General features: G+C 38.9%; 2 protein-coding genes across 4 annotated transcripts in view; one reads left to right on the top strand and one right to left on the bottom strand.

Annotated features, from left to right (window-relative positions):
• Nucleotides 1-7,642, bottom strand: part of LOC105011888 (CMP-N-acetylneuraminate-beta-1,4-galactoside alpha-2,3-sialyltransferase) — a 49,740-nt gene extending 42,098 nt beyond the window's left edge. The window contains exons 1-2 of one of the 2 annotated variants that reach the window (XM_010872326.3): nt 7,437-7,642; nt 6,799-6,946 (exon numbers count right to left, since the gene is read on the bottom strand). In XM_010872326.3, coding sequence (XP_010870628.1) covers nt 6,799-6,913 — 115 coding nt within the window. In that variant the 5' untranslated portion in view covers nt 6,914-6,946; nt 7,437-7,642. The remainder of the gene's footprint in view (nt 1-6,798; nt 6,947-7,436) is intronic. The other variant, XM_010872325.3, reaches the window with a different exon arrangement.
• Nucleotides 6,897-19,082, top strand: part of LOC106024423 (CMP-N-acetylneuraminate-beta-1,4-galactoside alpha-2,3-sialyltransferase-like) — a 56,023-nt gene continuing 43,837 nt past the window's right edge. Inside the window, exon 1 of one of the 2 annotated variants that reach the window (XR_004576031.1) lies at nt 6,897-6,973. Coding sequence is in view for 1 of the 2 variants with exons in the window: in XM_034293652.1 (XP_034149543.1) it covers nt 16,633-16,644 (12 nt within the window). In the remaining variant the exon portion in view is untranslated. Of the gene's footprint in view, nt 6,974-16,610; nt 16,645-19,082 lie in introns of those variants that run through there. The other variant, XM_034293652.1, reaches the window with a different exon arrangement.

The following is a 19,082-nucleotide window of genomic DNA, read 5'->3' as shown; positions in this document are numbered from 1 at the left end:
GTAGAGGCACTATTAAGATGTACTGAACCTCCCAAAAATGATTCCTGGTTGATTTATTTACATATATTTAGGCTTAACTTTAAACTTCATCTGTACTGTCCCACAGTGAAAACACTACCCAGGTATGTCTCTGAAACACAAGACTTAAGTGACACATTGAGCTCTGGGTTAGTAATTGTTCCATTAAATCAGGAAATAACGACCTCTCCCAGGAAGTAGCACAGAAATACAACTGGCCCGTCCGTACCAGAACACCGACTTGAACGAAAATGTCTGTTCTAGGCGTTTGATTGCTGGAGGAAAACAACAGTGTGAAACAGGTGGTAGGTTGAGTAATGTTAGTCATACGGTTTGAAATAAACAACAAGCCACACTAACCTCATCATTTCCTCTAACACCCTTTCTTCGATAACTACATCCATCTCTTGTTCTACTGCTACTAGGCACTACCACTACCAACAACATCAGTCACTGTCAGTCAAACTGGGTCAGTACTCATAGTGGCTCAACCTGCCATTTCATAAAGTGTTGCTGGTAAGTAGGACCATACTGCAAATCATGAGATAAAGCTACAACCCCAAAAGAAAATAAACTAATTGCATCTGTGAAAGAGCTTAGATCAACACTACTCTGAGTGTTTGTTGTTCCGAGTGGGAGAAACCAATGGCAGGATGATTAAAAGGATACCCAATTCATGTTTACACAGTTGAAGGGCTCGGTTGGAGGGTTTGGTTTGCATGTCACAGGACATTCAGGACTCCAAACCAGTGAGTAATAGGCCTACAGTACACATCCAGCATAGTCCGAGCAAATATCTGCTGCGAGGAGCAATGCTTCCTGTGTGAATGCCACAACCTAAAGAAAATCCCATGCCACAGCAGATTACAGTTTTCAAAACAAGGGCCATATGGGTAGTGTAAACAACAACTATCCTGACCAATCCTAGAACCATGAAACTGAGACCTAGTTATCATATTGTAGTGCCACCATTGATGTCATTCTGTTACACCCTCTTGCTCCCTGACTCTTTCTCTGTGTGTGACATTGATGTTTGTTAGGTTGCAGGTGGAACTCATTGGGTCGTTAAGATGACGAGTTGCAACTGGGGCTGGGATTCACTTCAAAATAAAAGTTCCTGGGGCCCATTCCTGGCTCTCTCTCGCGCTCTCGCTCTCTGTGATCGCCATTTTGTTTTTCTGATCTGTTCATGGTTTTTGGTTAAGCACACGTGACACTTACACATCGGACACTCATCCAAGCACCTCTCTTACACTCCTCATATACAGCTCTGGGAAAAAAAATTGGTTGAGGAACAGAAGCATTCAATTTGCAGTGGTCTCTTAATTTTAAACCTTCTGTTCCTCACTCAAAACCTTCCTTTTCAACTTTTTTGGAAAGGAAGGGGTTGTGACAATTCCAATGTCTGACATGCAGCCATTAAACAGAGGACCTAATAATCCACTTGAGTGTTAAAAGCCAATATTATCTTTATCTGATTGTGCAACTTTAAAGATGACCCGGCAGTGAGTGTGGCCTGGGTTGGATTGTGGCCTAGAAAGGCTCCTCAGTAGAACAAGCTGTTGTAACAAGCTGTTGTATAGGGGTTGTATCCCAGATGAAGCATTATTACCTATTTTGTGCACAACATTTCTCCAGGGCCAGAGCATTCAGGTCAGATGCCATCTACTGTATATTAAGGCTGCCATTTGGGATGAAACCTGAAGTGGGGCTACAAACCACAGAAGTTCAACAACCCCATAGTGGTACCACAGATGGTGTATGTACCGTTGCATGTAAAATCAAGAAAGGGTGTTCGAGGTGGTTGATTTTAGTTTTTTCACAAGATCTGTTGTTTATGGACATTACAGTAGTCTACAGCTGAAATAACCTCCTCAACTTACTTTCTTTGACCCATCACCCAAAAGGTATAAAGATTCAGGGAAAGGTTTCAACGTTTGTTTTTAGATAATAGTTATTTTTTAAATGAAGCCTGGTCTCGAGTTGGCAGAGAACAGACAGCCCTCAAGCCTCACGCTCAGCTCCTACATCCCTTTTATGATCTGTGGAGAACGGTGAACAAACATCCCTCCTAAATTGCTAGCATTTGCTAGCCTTTTGGTACAGGAAGAATTCTCTGCTTTGAAATAATGTGTATTTTCAAAGACTTTGCATGGTAGGACAAAGGTGAAGTAAAGATGAGGAATGAGGAATGTTCTTGCATTTTTAGCCTTAACATGGATGTGAAACACTTTTTTACCCTATTTACCAGGTGTCTGAGACAACATTCTCATTCACAGCAATGTAAAGCCTGGAAGCAATTATGGTTAACTGCCTTGCTCTGGGACTCTATGACAGATTTATCAATTTGATGGCTTAAGGATGTGATGTATAATCCTTTTGGATATGGTCAGATACTAAAACTGATATTAAACTGTCTATTAATGTACTGTATGAGTGTAGTAATGCTGTGGGCCTATTGTATGTACAGTATGAGCTCTCTGTGAATGCATGGGGAATTAGGGATAAAGTTAAGCCATTTTGTTATTACACAGAGAAATGTTCAGGCTGAAATAATATTTTTAACAGTATAATTATTATTTTAAAATAAGGATTGTCTCAAGTGAGACTTCTGAATAAAAGTCTCCTCGGTTGAGGCAAATAAAAATAGTCTAATAAATCCCAGATGTCCTGGTGTAATTCAACATAAATACCTAGTCCCTTCCAATGGTGGTTCTCAAACCTCTATGGAGGACCCACAGCCATTCCATGTATTACATGTATTCCAATTTATTCCAAAACCTAACCCATACCTGCACCTGACTCAAAAGTCAAGCCTAATGACTACTTGTTACAGGTTAACTAGTTCAGGGCTACAATGGAACTTTAAGACAGCTGGAGGTTGGTGAACCACTTCCTACAGGATGCCGCTTTTGGTGTTGTTGACCCCCCACTTCGCCATGCCAGAGGTTTGCCTCAACTGGCTGAGACCAAGCTATAACTAACTACTTGACAGACATGTGAATACTGACAATGTTAAGGTCAGGTGTTCTGCATCACAAAAAGTGTTTTGCAAGACATGGTTCCTCGTTCAGAAAACCACAAGTAAGAAACCCTGTCTTCAGTTTACAGGGTTCATACTAGGGGTATAACGATTCTCCAAATCCTCAATTCGATTTGACTTGATTTTTAGGTCACGATTCGACTTTTTTCAGTGCTGACTACACTGCTGTTAAAACAGTTAATTTTTATTAAAGCTACTTTTAATTTAAATACATTTTGTTTTAGAATTGGTAGCAACTATGTCCAGCCCTATTTTAATACAACTATTTACACCTTGGCATATATTTGGCAAGGCTGCAGATCAATTGCCATAAACTTCGCTATTGCATTTGTTATTTCTTTGGCATGAGTAGAGTTTATTGGGTAGAGCTATAATTGTATCTGGGATAGTAGGTTGAGTGAGTGTTTTCTTTCCACTTATGTCAATTTCTTTGTGATGCTCACTCTCAATTAACCATTATCTAAAACTGTTCTTGAATCGCCTCCCAGACTGCTAATTAAAGCCACTAGCAACTAACAAATGAGGCAATATGAATTCCATGTACAGTATAGTGTGTTGCATTGGGGGTTAAAGAGGGAGTAGAAAATATAGTTTTGCTAGATGTAGCAAACAGTGCCCCAAGATTTCACAAATTGTAATTTTACAAACTCTCCAAAGTATTTCTTACAATACATTCACTGCGGCACTGAATAGTTTTTCCGCAAGAAGTATCCCTTGTACATTACAGTGCGGGGATGGTAAATATAGTTGGATTTAAAACACAATCCCTCTCTAAAGCTAATGAGTACAAGCAACAACAATACTATTAAAATAGGATTTTTATATATTAGATATGTTCTCTACATTAACTTATGTAAAGTATTATTTAAATAATAATTTTGTTTCTTTTATATTTTCCCCCACACAGTTTTTCCTACAAAAATGTAGACAATAGACACTATAGACACACCGCAAACTGAAGGAAAAAAAGAAAATCGGAAGTCCTATTGTTACCGCCGGTCGGTTCCCTGACAAATGCACATAACGTTTCACTGCAGACTTTAAAACCGGAGATCTTATTGTTGCTGCCGAATCTCTAATGTGGAGTCTTATTGTTGCTGCCGAATCTCTAATGTGGAGTCGTATTGTTGCTGCCGAATCTCTAATGTGGAGTCGTATTGTTGCTGCCGAATCTCTAATGTGGAGTCGTATTGTTGCTGCCGAATCTCTAATGTTGAGTCGTATTGTTGCTGCCGAATCTCTAATGTGGAGTCGTATTGTTGCTGCCCAATCTCTAATGTGGAGTCATATTGTTGCTGCCGAATCTCTAATGTGGAGTCGTTTTGTTGCTGCTGAATCTCTAACGTGGAATCGTATTGTTGCTGCTGAATCTCTAACGTGGAGTCCTATTGTTGCTGCCGAATCTCTAATGTGGAGTCTTATTGTTGCTGCCGAATCGTATTGTTGCTGCTGAACCTCTAACGTGGAGTCGTATTGTTGCTGCTGAATCTCTAACGTGGAGTCGTATTGTTGCTGCTGAATCTCTAACGTGGAGTCGTATTGCTGCTGCTGAATCTCTAATGTAGAGTTGTATTGTTGCTGCCCAAGTTACATAAATAATAGGCCTGCGGGTATAGAGCGGTATAGTTGATTTTAACTGTTTTGTGCTCGACAATTAACCACAGCTGAGCCCATTGATTGCTTTTGTATCCCTCACTATTAAGGTGCAGCGCAACGGCAGCTTAGTCTCTTAGGAGCAGAGACAATGCCACTGATCAGTCTATTGCCTACAGAACTGCACAGTTTGACAGTGCCGGATTTTAATAGTGCAGCAGTTCCTCTATTGGGGTCTCCCTTAGTATAGGCAAACAAGCTTAAGCATGAACAAATATAGTCCATGTTCTTTGTTAGTAAAGCAAATTGTATAGACAGTGTGAACTTGACAATCCCTACTCGGGACTAGGTACTAATTGCTCTCATGTCTGAGTGCAAATCAAGTCCATATAGGTGCCCATGCTTTTATTAAGTGAGATACACATGTCCACACATACAGCAATAAACTTCAAACACACTTATTGCACCTAGCCAAAAAGTGAAAAGATATATAGGAACAAAAAGTGAAAAGATATAAATCCAATAGAACATGCCTTTCAATTGCTGAAGAAGAGAACTCCAAACAAACAGATACTGATGATGGCTGCAGTACACCCCTGGCAGAGCATCACCAGAGAAGATATCAAATGTCTGATGGGGTTTAAGGGTCAGACTTCAGGCAGTTATGTTTGCAAATGCAATAAAGCCAGTAAATGTTTTATTTGGACACTAAATTGATAAGGCATTTTAGTGCCCTTAACTGTGGTTCCTTCTAACTAGTTAAAATAATATTTAAATAAACATCCTCACATAAAAGCTAGGCTAGACTTCAACCCTGTTGAAACTATGACTTCAAATCCAATTTCTTTGCCAAAATAAATTCTTCACTGTCCCAATAATTGCAGACGGTACTGAACAAGTCCAAGGTTTCTCTGATCCTGACTTTGTCTTTTAGCTCCCCCTGTTGATGACTACAGAATGTTTCACATTAGCTGCAATTAAACATCTATAACAGTAAACCAAAAATGATTGAAAATGAATGTACAACAACCACTTACCGCAGACATGTGGCTGTCTTTGTTGAATAAGATAAGTATTCTATACTAGAGAAATTAGATTTTTGAAAACCAGTTAACTAACATGTTTTAGTGTTAATGCGACAGTTGATGATGGCAACAAATGACAGCAGTAGTTGCCAGTACTTCAAAGGGTCATTAAAAAGTGAAACACAGTCATGTTTTACACTTCAACTGTGAGAGACGGAATAAAAAAATAATAATCCAGAAAATCACATTGTATGATTTTTAAGTAATGAATTTGCATTTTATTGCAAGACATAAGTATTTGATACATCAGAAAAGCAGAACTTAATATTTGGTATAGAAACCTTTGTTTGCATTTACAGAGATCATACAGGACCTTGAGATCAAACGCATCTCAAGGTCCTGGAGTGGCCTAGCCAGTCTCCAAACCTGAACCCAATAGTAGAAATCTTTGGAGGGAGCTGAAAGTCTGTGTTGCCCAGCGACAGCCCCGAAACCTGAAGGATCTGGAGAAGGTCTGTATGAAGGAGTGGGACAAAATCCCTGCTGCAGTGTTTGCAAACCTGGTCAAGACCTACAGGAAACGTATGATCTCTGTAATTGCAAACAAAGGTTTCTGAACCAAACATTAAGTTCTGCTTCTCTGATGTATCAAATACTTATGTCATGCAATAAAATGCAAATTAATTACTTAAAAATCATACAATGTGATTTTCTGGATTTCTGTTTTAGATTCTGTCACTCACAGTTGAAGTGTACCTATGATGAAAATGACAGACCTCTAGATGCTTTGTAAGTGGGAAAACCTGAAAAATCAGCAGTGTATCAAATACTTGTTCTCCCTACTGTATGTTTGTCTTTCACAGGTGATGGAAGTAGGGACGACAGATGATGATGTACGGATGGCGCAGGGACAACTATAAGCATTGTCACATTAAAATAGAAATATCTAGACAAATGTTGTGTTACCACTCTTTTGGTTCTTTTGTTAACTTCATGTGGAATCTCTATATTTGGGGTTGACGATTTTAACCACGGTTAATAGAATTGCCTGGAAAACCAGGCTGGTAGGACATGGATAGATTACTGTACTACTAAGGACATTGTATTAGCTATACTTACATGGTTCTTGTCCCCATCCCCATAGGTGGAGTTTCCCAATTGAGTAGTAAAGAAAGAACAGCACCAAAAAGGGACAGAGCACCAGGAGCAGTTGACGGGTCTTTCTGACTCTCATCACCTCCTACTGTACATGGCCTCCTCCATAATGCTGAAGAAGGGCATAGATTAACATCAGGTATTGGATTATTTTCAGATATTGGATACATTTAATTCCAATGCATTTAAAAAAAGAAACGTACCTTGTAATGGACATAGAATAAAATTGTATAACAGAATGTCACACAATGCACTTCTTATCTAGTCAAATTAATAGAAGAATAGCAGAAAGGGAACATTTACTAAATACACAGCAGATCAATTTCGCTGCACCCAAACCAGATCAGTTATCATCTTGGCATCGATAGGTAACGTTAGCTAGCTGTCGAAGTTAGAAAAGACAACTCTGTTTTACTAGCTGCTGTTATGTTGACAACATTACAATGAGCTGTACAATACAAACCAGCGATTTAGAGCACAGGTTTACCGATATTGCTACGTTACAATGCATAATTCCTTCTGCTCGAAAATGAAGCACGGCACGTTACAGTAAAAAAGCTAGCTAGCCAGACTTGGTCTAAATTGTACATTTAAATCCCTACCTTTACATTGATAATGTGTCCCCGACGTGGATGCACGCGTAGTTTAGATAGCTAACGTTAGCTAAAGCACATTACTGATGAAGCTATTCTAGCTATCGTATTCATATCCTGTAACTCAAAATGAATATCCTCTTGCGAGTGGATGTGTTCGGAGCCATTCTCAGAAATCAGCGGACTACTGTAGGGGAGACCGGGGATGGGTGTCACACTTTTTGCTAATTAGCATAGAATTTTTTTCAGCACCACGGTGGAGAAGGTAGCTACATCTGACATGACAGAATGTGAATAAAGGTCTTGAATTTCTTTTCAACAAGGAGCTATACGCCAAGGAGCTATAAACACTGTCCACTTGAGACATCAAGCCCCACATCAGGGTTTGTCACAAAATAGTGAAGAAAGGTTGCAGCGGAGTGTTCTTGAGGGTCATATAATCGTTTCACACCTGGCAGCAACAAAATAGGTAGGATTCATATATTCAAACGTGATCCTCCAGCTCAACCTTTCAATTAATGGCTATTCGTTTTACAGTCGCAGAGAAAAATACATTAAACCAAGCAGCATTCCAAAACATATATGAATGATACTTGGATGTGGATGGCAATAATGAATGCAAGGTTTGATTGTAGACATATCGAACCAAAAACTGAGCTTCTGCTTAAATTAAAAGGGATTAACAACTATTTTAATCCTTTTTAACATGTGACTTCTTATACGTTATTGCACTTATGCGACTATTGCATTAATTCATTCATAGCAGCAGAGCACAAAATCACTGGCAGAATTTATACCGCTTTTCAGATTAGTGCATCAACCAGCAACTTTTTCACATGCACACTGCTCAAAAAGATTAAGAGAACACAATCATCACAGAATAACACTGAGGCAATTAAACTTCAGGGATATCAAACTGTCCAGTTAGGAAGCATAAGTGATTATGAAACAATGTCACCTGTTTTGGGTGCACTGGAGAGGCAACAACAAGACAACCCCCAAAAAGGGAAAGGTTTTGCAGGTGGTGGCCCTGTCTTTTTCCTTCCTGACTGATTCTTCTCTAGTTTTTCATTTTGCTAGTGTCCTTGTCACACTGGTAGCATGAGGCGGTACCTGCAGCCCATTCAAGTTGCACAGGGAGTCCAGCTCCTCTAAGATGGCACATCCATACGTGCCCTTGCAAGAAGGTGTGATGTGTCTGCCATTACAGTCTCAAGAACATGGAAGAGATACCAGGAGACGGGCCGTTACAAGAGGAAAGCTCAAAAGGGCCGTAGAAGGGCATCAACCCAGCAGCAGGACCGGTATCTGCTCCTATGTGCAAGGAGGAACAGGAGGAGTACTGCCAGAGCCCTACAAAATTACTTCAAGCTAGCTACGAATGTGCATGTGCATGCCAAAGTGTGTAGGCAGTTCTTGGATGATGAAGGCATTGATGCCATTGACTGGCCCTCACCATCCCCAGACCTGAATCCAATTGAGAACCTCTGGGACATGATATATCATGCATTATACACCGCCAAGTATCACCACAGACTGTCCAGGAGCTCACTGATGCCCTGATCCAGGTCTGGGAGGAGATCCACCTGGATACCATCCACCGTCTCATCAGGAACATGCCCAGATGTTGTCGGGAGTGCATACAGGCACCAGGGGGCCATACACACTACTGAGTCACATTATGAGTTGCCCTGATGAAATTCACACACGTTGGAATAGCCTGTGATTTCAGTTGTTTACTTAGATTTTCGATGTTTGAAGCCAGCCCTCAAACTGTGATTTTGTTTTCCATTGACCATTATTACGTCATTTTGTTCTCAACGAATTACACAATGTACCGTAAAGATTTTGATCATTAATATATTTCCTTCATCGAGACCCAGTGTGATTTGTGATTTTTTTTGGAGCAGTGTAGATCAGTTGAAAATAAATGACTGATAATTGGACGCAATATTTATTTCTGAATGAAATGACAGGTACAGCTTCATAGAACATCCACATTAAGACTTTTCTCCCTTATCTGCAGAGAAATTCTGAAGCTCTGTTAAGGTGGCAGTTGAGTTCTTGGTAGTGATGTACATTCAAGGCTTCATTACCATTCTTCTAGCAGCAGGATATTATGCTAGCAGAGCTAACTCAGATTTTCTTTTTCAAAATAAAAGGCATCATTGAAATATATAATGCAATATAGTTCACAATCTAGTCTGTACATTTTATGTTTAATGTTCGTTCCAATGTTATTGTTGTCTGTTATTTTTCACATACTAGATTGTTAACTATATTGCCTTTAATGCCTTATACATTTCAATGATGGCCTTTATTGTGAGAAAGTAAATCTGAGTGCTGCCAGCATAATATCCTGCTGCTAAAATAACACAAAGCCTTGAATGGCTATCACTAGTTCTTGGTTACATCCCGTACCAAGGCCCTTCTTTAATTATTAAAACGCCTTATTTAAGACTTGGTCACCTATTTTTGTCCAAAATGCCTGCCATTTTCTACATAAACTTGTAAAAGCTGGGAAAATGGTTACATTTGGGAAATATTTATTTTAAATGCTCATATTAACCTTCATGTGGAAACCCTTAGATTTAAGCTGGTTGAAAAGACTAAACCATTCAATTCTACAAAAGTGCTGAATCTCAAATCATGAACTTGCATACTATATAGTATGCCAGAATAGTACGTGAGAAGATTAGTATGTCTCAAACCATAGTAATCTGAAATTAGTATGCTAAAAGTTCCCGGATGGTGTACTATTTCTGGTGGATTTTCAAATTACGCATCCATGCATGCTTTTTGGGGTATTATAGATCACAACCCCTTGCGTAGTAAAAGTGGATGGTTTCCAAGATTCTCTTCTCTTTTCACTTAACAAAAAAGTCAGTTATCGTCACCCATATTGATAGTTATTGTATCAATGTCATTCACGAACAAAAGAAAAACAAACATTGCTGTGTCATGAAATGAAATAGCTTTGGCAGTGTAAAGTTAATCTTCAGTCTCGTTAGAAATTCCTCAATTCATATGGCTATTCCAAGTAGTTAGTACAGTTAGGTCCAGAAATAATTGGACACTGACACAAGTTTTGTTATTTTGGTCGTTTACCTAAATATATTCAGGTTACAGTTAAATAATGAATATGTGCTTAAGGTGCAGTCTCTCAACTTTAACTGGAGGATATTACCATCCAAAATGGAGGGAGTGTTTAGAAATTACATCTCTTTTTGTAGTCCCCACTTTTTCAAGGAACCAAAAGTTATTGGATAATTGACTCAAAAGCTGTTTCATGGACAGGTGTGGGCTATTCCTTCATTATTTCTTCATCAACTAAGCACGTAAAAGATTTGGAGTTGATTCCGGGTGTTGCATTCATATTTGGAATGCAGCAAAAAAATAAAAAATCCATCAGATAGCAGGAACATTAGAAGTGGCCAAATCAACAGTTCAAATGTCTGTACATGCATTAAATACAACAGTGGTGGATGATCATAGGATTCTTTCCATGGTAAAGAAAAAACCCTTCACAACATCCAGCCAAGTGAAGAACTCTCCAGAAGGTAGGCATATCATTATCCAAGGCTACCATAAAGAGAAGACTTCACGAGAGCAAATACAGGGGGTTCACCACAAGGTGCAATCTATTCATAAGCCTCAAGAATACATAGGCCAGATTAGACTTCTGGAACAGCATTTTTGGGATTGATGAAACTAAGATCAACTTGTACTAGAATGTACACATTTGTTAGGCACAGTCACTCTCACAATGAGCCAGTTTTGTTTATGGATAATTGAAATAATAGGTCAAATCTGCTAAACCCACATTGTAAGCCTTACAGATAATAGCTCACTGTAAGTTTCCTTATCAAATAGTCCTACTGTAACGCCTCTGAATTCCAGTCCTTGTTTTGTTGTCTGTCTGGACCCTACGTTTGTGGTTATGTGCACCTGGACTCAGTTTTCGTTGATAATCATTGACACCTGTTTTTTCACTTGTCTTATGTGTGTACATTAGGGCAGTCCTTAGTGGCATGTAAAAATATTTCTTAGAATTTGAAATAAGGCACCCCTAGATTTTAGAATAAAAGTAATATTAACAAAAGTTTCTGGAGATTCAATGAGTTTTAGAGATTGCATCTGGACATAATATCAAAAAGGCAGGAAGTACAGAAATACTATTTTTATGCACAAGCTCAACAACATTTTCTTGTGGTATTTAAGCTATTTATCTCAAACACACAATAACAAAATGGTCCTGGTCAACACAAAAATGTTTAGGCCCTAGTTAGAGTTTGATTCATGTTTGCCAATAGACTTAAAATATGCATTTCATTATAGAACATAAAAACATGTTATATAATAGGAGGAAAAAGATCTGGCTCCAGATATAATAAATAAAATACAGTATAAGTACATCATTCAAATGATTTAGAAATTTTCCAAAAATATGATGCGTAAAGGATAAAACCAAATTTAAGGCATTTCTCAGTGGTCTAAATAAGACTTTTGAAATTGATAGATAATTTAAGGGATCAACTGCTTCATTCAGGCAGCTACGGTATACTTTTCTCCATGCACTAATAAAAGACAGGAGTGATCAGCAAAATGTGGCCAACACTGGACCTTGTAATTGTGGCAGAGGAGTACTGTGATATATGTGGAAGTGAAATTAGGCCACAAGACCATATGACTCAGTCACATTTGCTGACACAACTCAGGCCATTTCACTGGAAACAAACGTCAGAAGTTGACATGCTCTCAAAATGACGGCTACAATGTAGTCTTTTATTATTTCCTTAAACTCATTAAATCATGTTATGCCTTTGGCCTTCAAATATTTCTCTTCATTTAAAATGTGTGGGTATCAGTTATCCCAATTAGGAGAAATGTGATTTGGTTAAAGCAAGCAAACAAGTTTATTTATATAGCACAATTCATACATCAAAGCAAATCAAAGTGCTTTACAAAAACAAATATATGAAAATAATAACATAAAAACAAATACATCATAATAAATACAATAAAAAAACATATCAAGATTAAAAGTGGGAAGCAATAAGGCTAAAAATTAAAAGTGGGAAGCTATAAAGCAAAACAGTGTGGTTAAGTTTAAGTGCTCAGTCATAGGCACGTGAGAGTTTTTAACCTGGATTTAAAAATCGATATATTTGGGGCACGTCTAAGATCTTCTGGTAGTTTATTCCAGTTTTGTACAGAATTAGTGCTAAACGCAGCTTCTCCATGTTTAGTTTGGACTCTGGGCTCTACTAGCTGACCTGTGTTCATGGATCTAAGAGCCCTTCTCGGTTCATATTCTGCAAACATATCAGAAATGTATTCGGGTCCTAAACCATTTAGAGATATATAAACTAAAAGCACCACTTTGAAATTTATTCTGTAACTGACTGGGAGCCAAAGCAAAGATTTAAGAACCAGAGTGATGTGCTCGGTTCTCTTGGTCCTGGTTAACATTCTAGCAGCATCATTCTGAATGAGCTGCAATTGTTTTACAGCCTTTTTTGGGAGGCCAGTTAAGAGGCCATTACAGTAGTCAACCCTACTAGAGATAAAAGCATGGATGAGCTTCTCTTGGTCTTTTTGGGACACCAAGCCTTTGATTCTGGCTGTATTTTTTAGATGATAGAATGCTGTTTTGGTGACCGCTTTGATATGACTGTTAAATGTGAGGTCTGAGTCAATCAAAACACCAAGATTACACACTTGATCCCTGGTTTTTATCTCTTTACTAATACTTGTTCTTTTATTTTTGTTGCCAAACACAATCTCAGTTTTATCTTGGTTTAATTGTAGACTATTTTGGTTCACCCAGGTATTTATGTGCTCTATACAGTGACACAGAGAGTCTATTGAGCTGTTGTCATACGGTTCGAGAGCCATATATATTTGAGTATCATCGGCATAGCTGTGGTAGTTAATGTTGTTGTTCTGTAGAATTTGGCCCAGAGGTAGCATATAGAGAGAACAGAAGCGGTGTGAGAACTGATCTCTGTGGAACTCTGCATGTTTCATGATTACGCCACCCTATCAGATTCATGATTACCAATGGTGACAAAGTAACTCCGGACATCTAGATAAGATCTGAACCAATCAAGGACTGTCCCGGAGAGTCCTACCCAATTTTCCAGCCTATCTATAAGTGTTCTATGATCTACAGTATCAAATGCTGGACTGAGATCTAATAGAACCAGAACTGTTATTTTATCAGTATTCAGGCATATATCATTCAAAACTTTAATCAGGGCCGTTTCAGTACTGTGGTGAGGTCGGAAACCTGACTGAAATTGGTCTAAGAGACCGCTTGAGGTCACAAAATTGCTGAGTTATTTGAAGACAACCTTCTCAATGATCTTGGCTATAAAAGGGAGATTTGATACAGGTCTATAGTTGTTCATTATAGATGCATCCAGTGTTCTCTTTTTTAATAGAGGCATAATGGCAGCTGTTTTTAGAGACGTTGGGAAAATGCCTGATTGCAGAGAGCTATAAACTATTTACTGTAGGTCCATTGTTAGAGAGTTAAAAATTGTTTTAAAAAAGTCTGATGGCAGTGTGTCGAGACAGCAAGTGAAAGCTTTAAGATGTCGAACTGTTTCTTCTAGGAATTTTGGATCAGTTATTATCAGTATTAAAATGCGACATAATAACCAAGTTATGTCTTGGTTGTCGTGGTGACGGTATAGAGTCCTTGTTAGACTGTGTAGTTCTGATGTTTCATCTAATACTTATTATTTATTCACTAAAGAAACACGCAAATTCATTACATTTCACAGTGGACATGAGTTCTGATGCTATCTACTTTATTGGGTTTGTAAGCTTGTCGACCATGACAAATAGAGTGCGGGTATTGTTGATATTTTATTGACAAATCAATAAATAAACTTAAATTAGTGTTGCACACAGCTGCTAGAATCCTAACTAGAACAAAAAAATGTGAACACATTACTCCTGTACTAGCGTCCTTACACTGGCTGCCTGTTAGAGTTAGGGATGATTTTAAGGTTTTACTGTTAAATCGATAAATCAATACATAGACTTACTCCTACTTACCTTGCTGAAATGATCTAGCCATACATACCTACACGTAACCTACGATCGCAAGATGCAGGCCTTTTAATTGTACCTCGAATTTCTAAACAAACAGCCAGAGGCAGGGCCTTTTCTCATAGAGCTCCACTACTGTGGAATGATCTGCCAAGTAAGGTTAGAAATGCAAACTCAGTGCAAACTTTCAAGTGTCTACTAAAAACTCATCTCTAAAGTACGGTTTATAATTATGCATAGCCTGGCCCGGGGGCGTGAAGGTGACCAGAAGGCTTGATACTGTCCACCCTTGCTGTCTTGCCAGTTGGGCTCTCGTCGCCATTGGGATGCCCTCCTTCCAATGCCTTTCGGGGAAGAGTCACTGGCTTGTTGTTGTCTCTCTGTTGTGCACTTGTGCAATTGGGCTGTACTCTGCTGGCAATACTCGGCCCTCATTTAGGGTGGTTGCGGTTGATGGGTGTCCCTTTGGTTGATGCCTGGCAATGTGGGTGGATTGATTTCCTGCCTGTTGGGCCTTGTCCAGGGCCTCCCCCTGGTAGGGCCACAGTATCGCCGGACCCTCCTGTCTCAGTTCCAAGGTCTTACACTGCTATACTATTGTGCTGGGGGATTGGGTCAGTTCTCCTTCCCCACTAAGTTCACCTTCTCAACTATAAATCATTGTTGATATGAGGAATGCATTTTTCTGAATTTGAAGAACTACAGGAAACGTATGATCTCTGTAAATGCATACAAAGGTTTCTGTACCAAATATTAAGTTCTGCTTTTCTGATGTATCAAATACTTATGTCATGCAATAAAATGCATATTAATTACTAAAAAATCTTACAATGTGATTTTCTAGATTTTTGTTTGAGATTCCGTCACTCACAGTTGAAGAGTACCTATGATAAAGATTAGACTTATACATGCTTTGTATGTGGGAAAACCTGCAAAATCGGCAGTGTATCAAATACTAGTTCTCCCCACTGTAATGTTTCACTTTACCTTATCAGCACAGATCTAAGGTTTAAAAAATCTGGTATTTCCTTTCCTAAATATGTCATAGCAGTAACATGCAGCTGCAGAAGGCCTATGCAAAACCAGTTTTGAAACCGCACACAATGTCAGAGACAAAGTTACAAATATTATTCTGGAATGTGATTATTGTTGAGATAATTCAGAACTGGAATATAACTTTTGAAAGACACCACTGCATCAACACTTCTTATTCATGCTGACCAATTTTTTATTAATGCTTAATACTTTAATTAAAAAATACAAATGAAACAATAAGTAGGCTAGTATAATTCTCACACCAGGTGGTGAGAATGGGCAACCTCACCTCCTCTGCACTGACCCTGAGCACTGGAGGCCCCAAGGGCTGTGTACTCAGTCCCCTCCTGTACTCCCTGTTCACACATGACTGCGTGGCCACACACAGCTCCAACATCATCCTACAATTCGTGGATGACACAACCATCCTGGGTCTCATCTCCTACAATAATGAGACCACTTACAGAGAGGAGGTAAACAACCTGGCTACATGGTGCCAGGACAACAACCTCTCTCTCAACGTCTGCAAAACTAAAGAGATGATCGTGGATTTCAGGAAGCATCAGAGGGGGTAATTCCCCAATACACATCGATGGAGTTGAAGTGGAGTCTCAGAATTAACATTTCTCAGTGTGTTCATCCAAGATGACCTCACTTGGTCCAGACAAGTAAACTCAGCAGTGAAAACTACACAAAAACAATGATACTTCCTGAGGGGAGACAATACATTTGGCATGTCTGTAAAAACTCTCACCAACTTCTACAGGTGCACTGTTGAAAGCATCCTCTCAGGCTGCACGGCAGCTACTCCGCTTTAGGCTGCAAGTCCCTACAGAGGGTGGTAATGTCTGCAGAGTGCATCATCGGCTGCTATCTCCTCTCTGTGCAAGGCATCTACGACACACAATGCCTGAGGAAAGTACAAAACATTATCAAAGATCACAGCTACCCAGGCTATGGTCTGTTCAGACTGCTGCCGTCTGATAGATGCTACCGGAGCATGCACTTCCATACTAAATAATTTTTTCCCCCCTCAGGCCACAAGGCTCCTCAACCAGCAACACTGATCCATGATCATACTGATCACACAAACTTTCCAGATGCTCTGATGCCCTTTCAGGTACTTTTAATGGGCGTTAGAATATTCCTTTGCATGTACCATTCATAAGATTATTACATTCATGAATCTATAATACTCAATACTTCTAACATACTGGTCATACTACCCATCCTACTCTTTCAAAAAGTGATGCTAGTGTAAATTTGTATGTATATTACAGCCATACTTGCCATATCTATAATATTCAATATTGCCGCTAGTTTACAGTACTATTTTTAAACTTCAACTATGCACAGTGTTATATATATTATTGCTGTGTATACATTCTTCTCACTATATAGTTGTAGTGGGTTATGCCACCATTCATAAGCTTATTGCACTCATATATCTATAATATTCAATAATTCTACCAATTTCTGCTAGTTTACACTGTTATGTATATTATTGCCATACTTGACATATCTAAATGTTCAGTAATACTAACCATATTGCTGCTAGTTTAGAGGACCCTTTTTTTTTTAAACTGCTGCAAGTGTACAGAGTATTGTTACTTTATATTATTACTATTCATTGTCTGGCTATATTTTTGCTTATATATTCTTCTTCTTAACTCTCACTACTTAGGTGTCAGGTGCCATGTCACAATAATTTCATTGTGCAGGATGTGTTGTTCGCTGCATTGGACCAATAAACATTTAAATATTGAAACATAATTTATGCATGTAATCTGCCAGCATTTCTTTGCCAAGCCATCTTCCTTGCCTTGTTAATTGCGGCAATATAGCCCTTTTTGGTGATGACGTTAAATTCTTCATAAAGTTCCATCAGCAAGGTTTGTTTTGCTGTTGAGAGAAATACTGCTCTTGTTTCCGCGTAGTTAAAGCGTCTTTTCGACGATCACTTGTTGTGGGCCGCTTATGTACTCCGTGCGCATGCACAATGCAAGGTTGTTCAAGCATGGTTTGAGTTAACGTTGACAAGACACTGCTAAATTGTGTTAATGGAACGGCTTGAGCCAAGTGAAAGTTGGCGTTCATTCAAACCAGACTTTTTCATATAAGCGTTGATTTCAATCGCTGTGTTTATGGAATACCCCCCAGAAGTTAGGAGTCCTGAACATGGCGTTATGACAATGCTCAGGAGGTGCCAAAGTGGCTCTGTGCTATCTGGGGTGGATCATGATCAAGGAAGGATCTACATTCTATGAGGCCCCAGGGCACAAGTGTCTTTGGAGGCCCACCCACCCCCCATCTTCATGTTGATTATGAAAAAAATACTCCTGTGTTCCAAAGGCACATTGGCCCTCATTTATCATTCTTGCGTAGAAACGGGTGTATATGTTGGCGTAAGATTTTGCTTACACTCCTCTCACCGCCTGATTTATGAAGCTGTGCGTACCTTTAAAATCCAGGTGTACGCAATACCTGCCCTTGATAAATGGCGCGGCTAAAAACGACCGTCATTAGAATAACACGCCCCTATATATTCAAGTCTCCACTTCCCCCACGCCCTCATTTAAGCCATGGACACACGGAAGACGGCAAAAAAGAGAAACCTCTCTGACGTGGAGATTGAGACGATCACCAGGGAGGTAGAAAGAAATAAAATTGTTTCATTTGGCAGTTTAAAAAGCGGAATAAAAGATGATGATGTGATGTGGAGTACCATTCATTCACATTAATAATTGCATGACAATTTGTAATATTCGTCTTATTATTTTATGATATTTATTATTAATGACGTTTATTGTTATTTAGAAGAAGAATGTCGTTATTATTATTATTTCTATTATTATTATTTAAAAGAAGAAGGTCATTTTTATTATTTTGTCAGTCTGAATTATATTTTGGTCATTAAAAGCCTTTTATTACTGAACCCAGTCCGGGCCTAACCCTGAAACGTCATGTAAAGCGCACAGGCTCGCATCTGAAGGAATACATATAAATCAAATGCTTTGGTAAAGTCACACAAATGAAACATTGAACTCCATGTTGCACAAAAATAAACACTGAAGTTTGTAATTATGTTGTTTTTTATTTACAGTGGGTCATAATACATCATATCTTTTACTTTGTCAGTGCGTTAGGATTTTTTTTCTGCGCATTTCCGCACTAACTCAGAACGTGCGTACACCACCTCCTGAGCTGGTGTAGGATTTGAGAGTCCTGTACGCCAACGTCCATATTGATAAATCTCAAAGTCACCGTGGTTTTGGGTGTACGCCAGGTGTACGCTGGAAATTTGCTGTACGCACTTTTGAAAAATGAGGGCCATTGTTTTTGCTAAACCAAGTTCATCATATTAAAAGTCTAATTGATCATTAGAAAATGCTTTTGAGATTCTCTTCTGTGAAGGGAGTGGCACACATTGTAGGAGATCTTCAGTATCTTGCCAATTTCTTACATTTCTCAGATGAATAGACTGATGAGTTTTAGAAGAAACTACTTTGTTTCTGGCCACACAAATGCTGAAGATACTGAACTAGTCTAAAGAAGGCC

This window comes from Esox lucius, chromosome 8 (assembly GCF_011004845.1).
Source record: "Esox lucius isolate fEsoLuc1 chromosome 8, fEsoLuc1.pri, whole genome shotgun sequence".
In the NCBI taxonomy this organism is placed as follows: Eukaryota; Metazoa; Chordata; class Actinopteri; order Esociformes; family Esocidae; genus Esox; species Esox lucius.
Note: the sequence above shows the minus strand (reverse complement) of the source record. Positions and strands in the feature narration are given on the sequence as shown.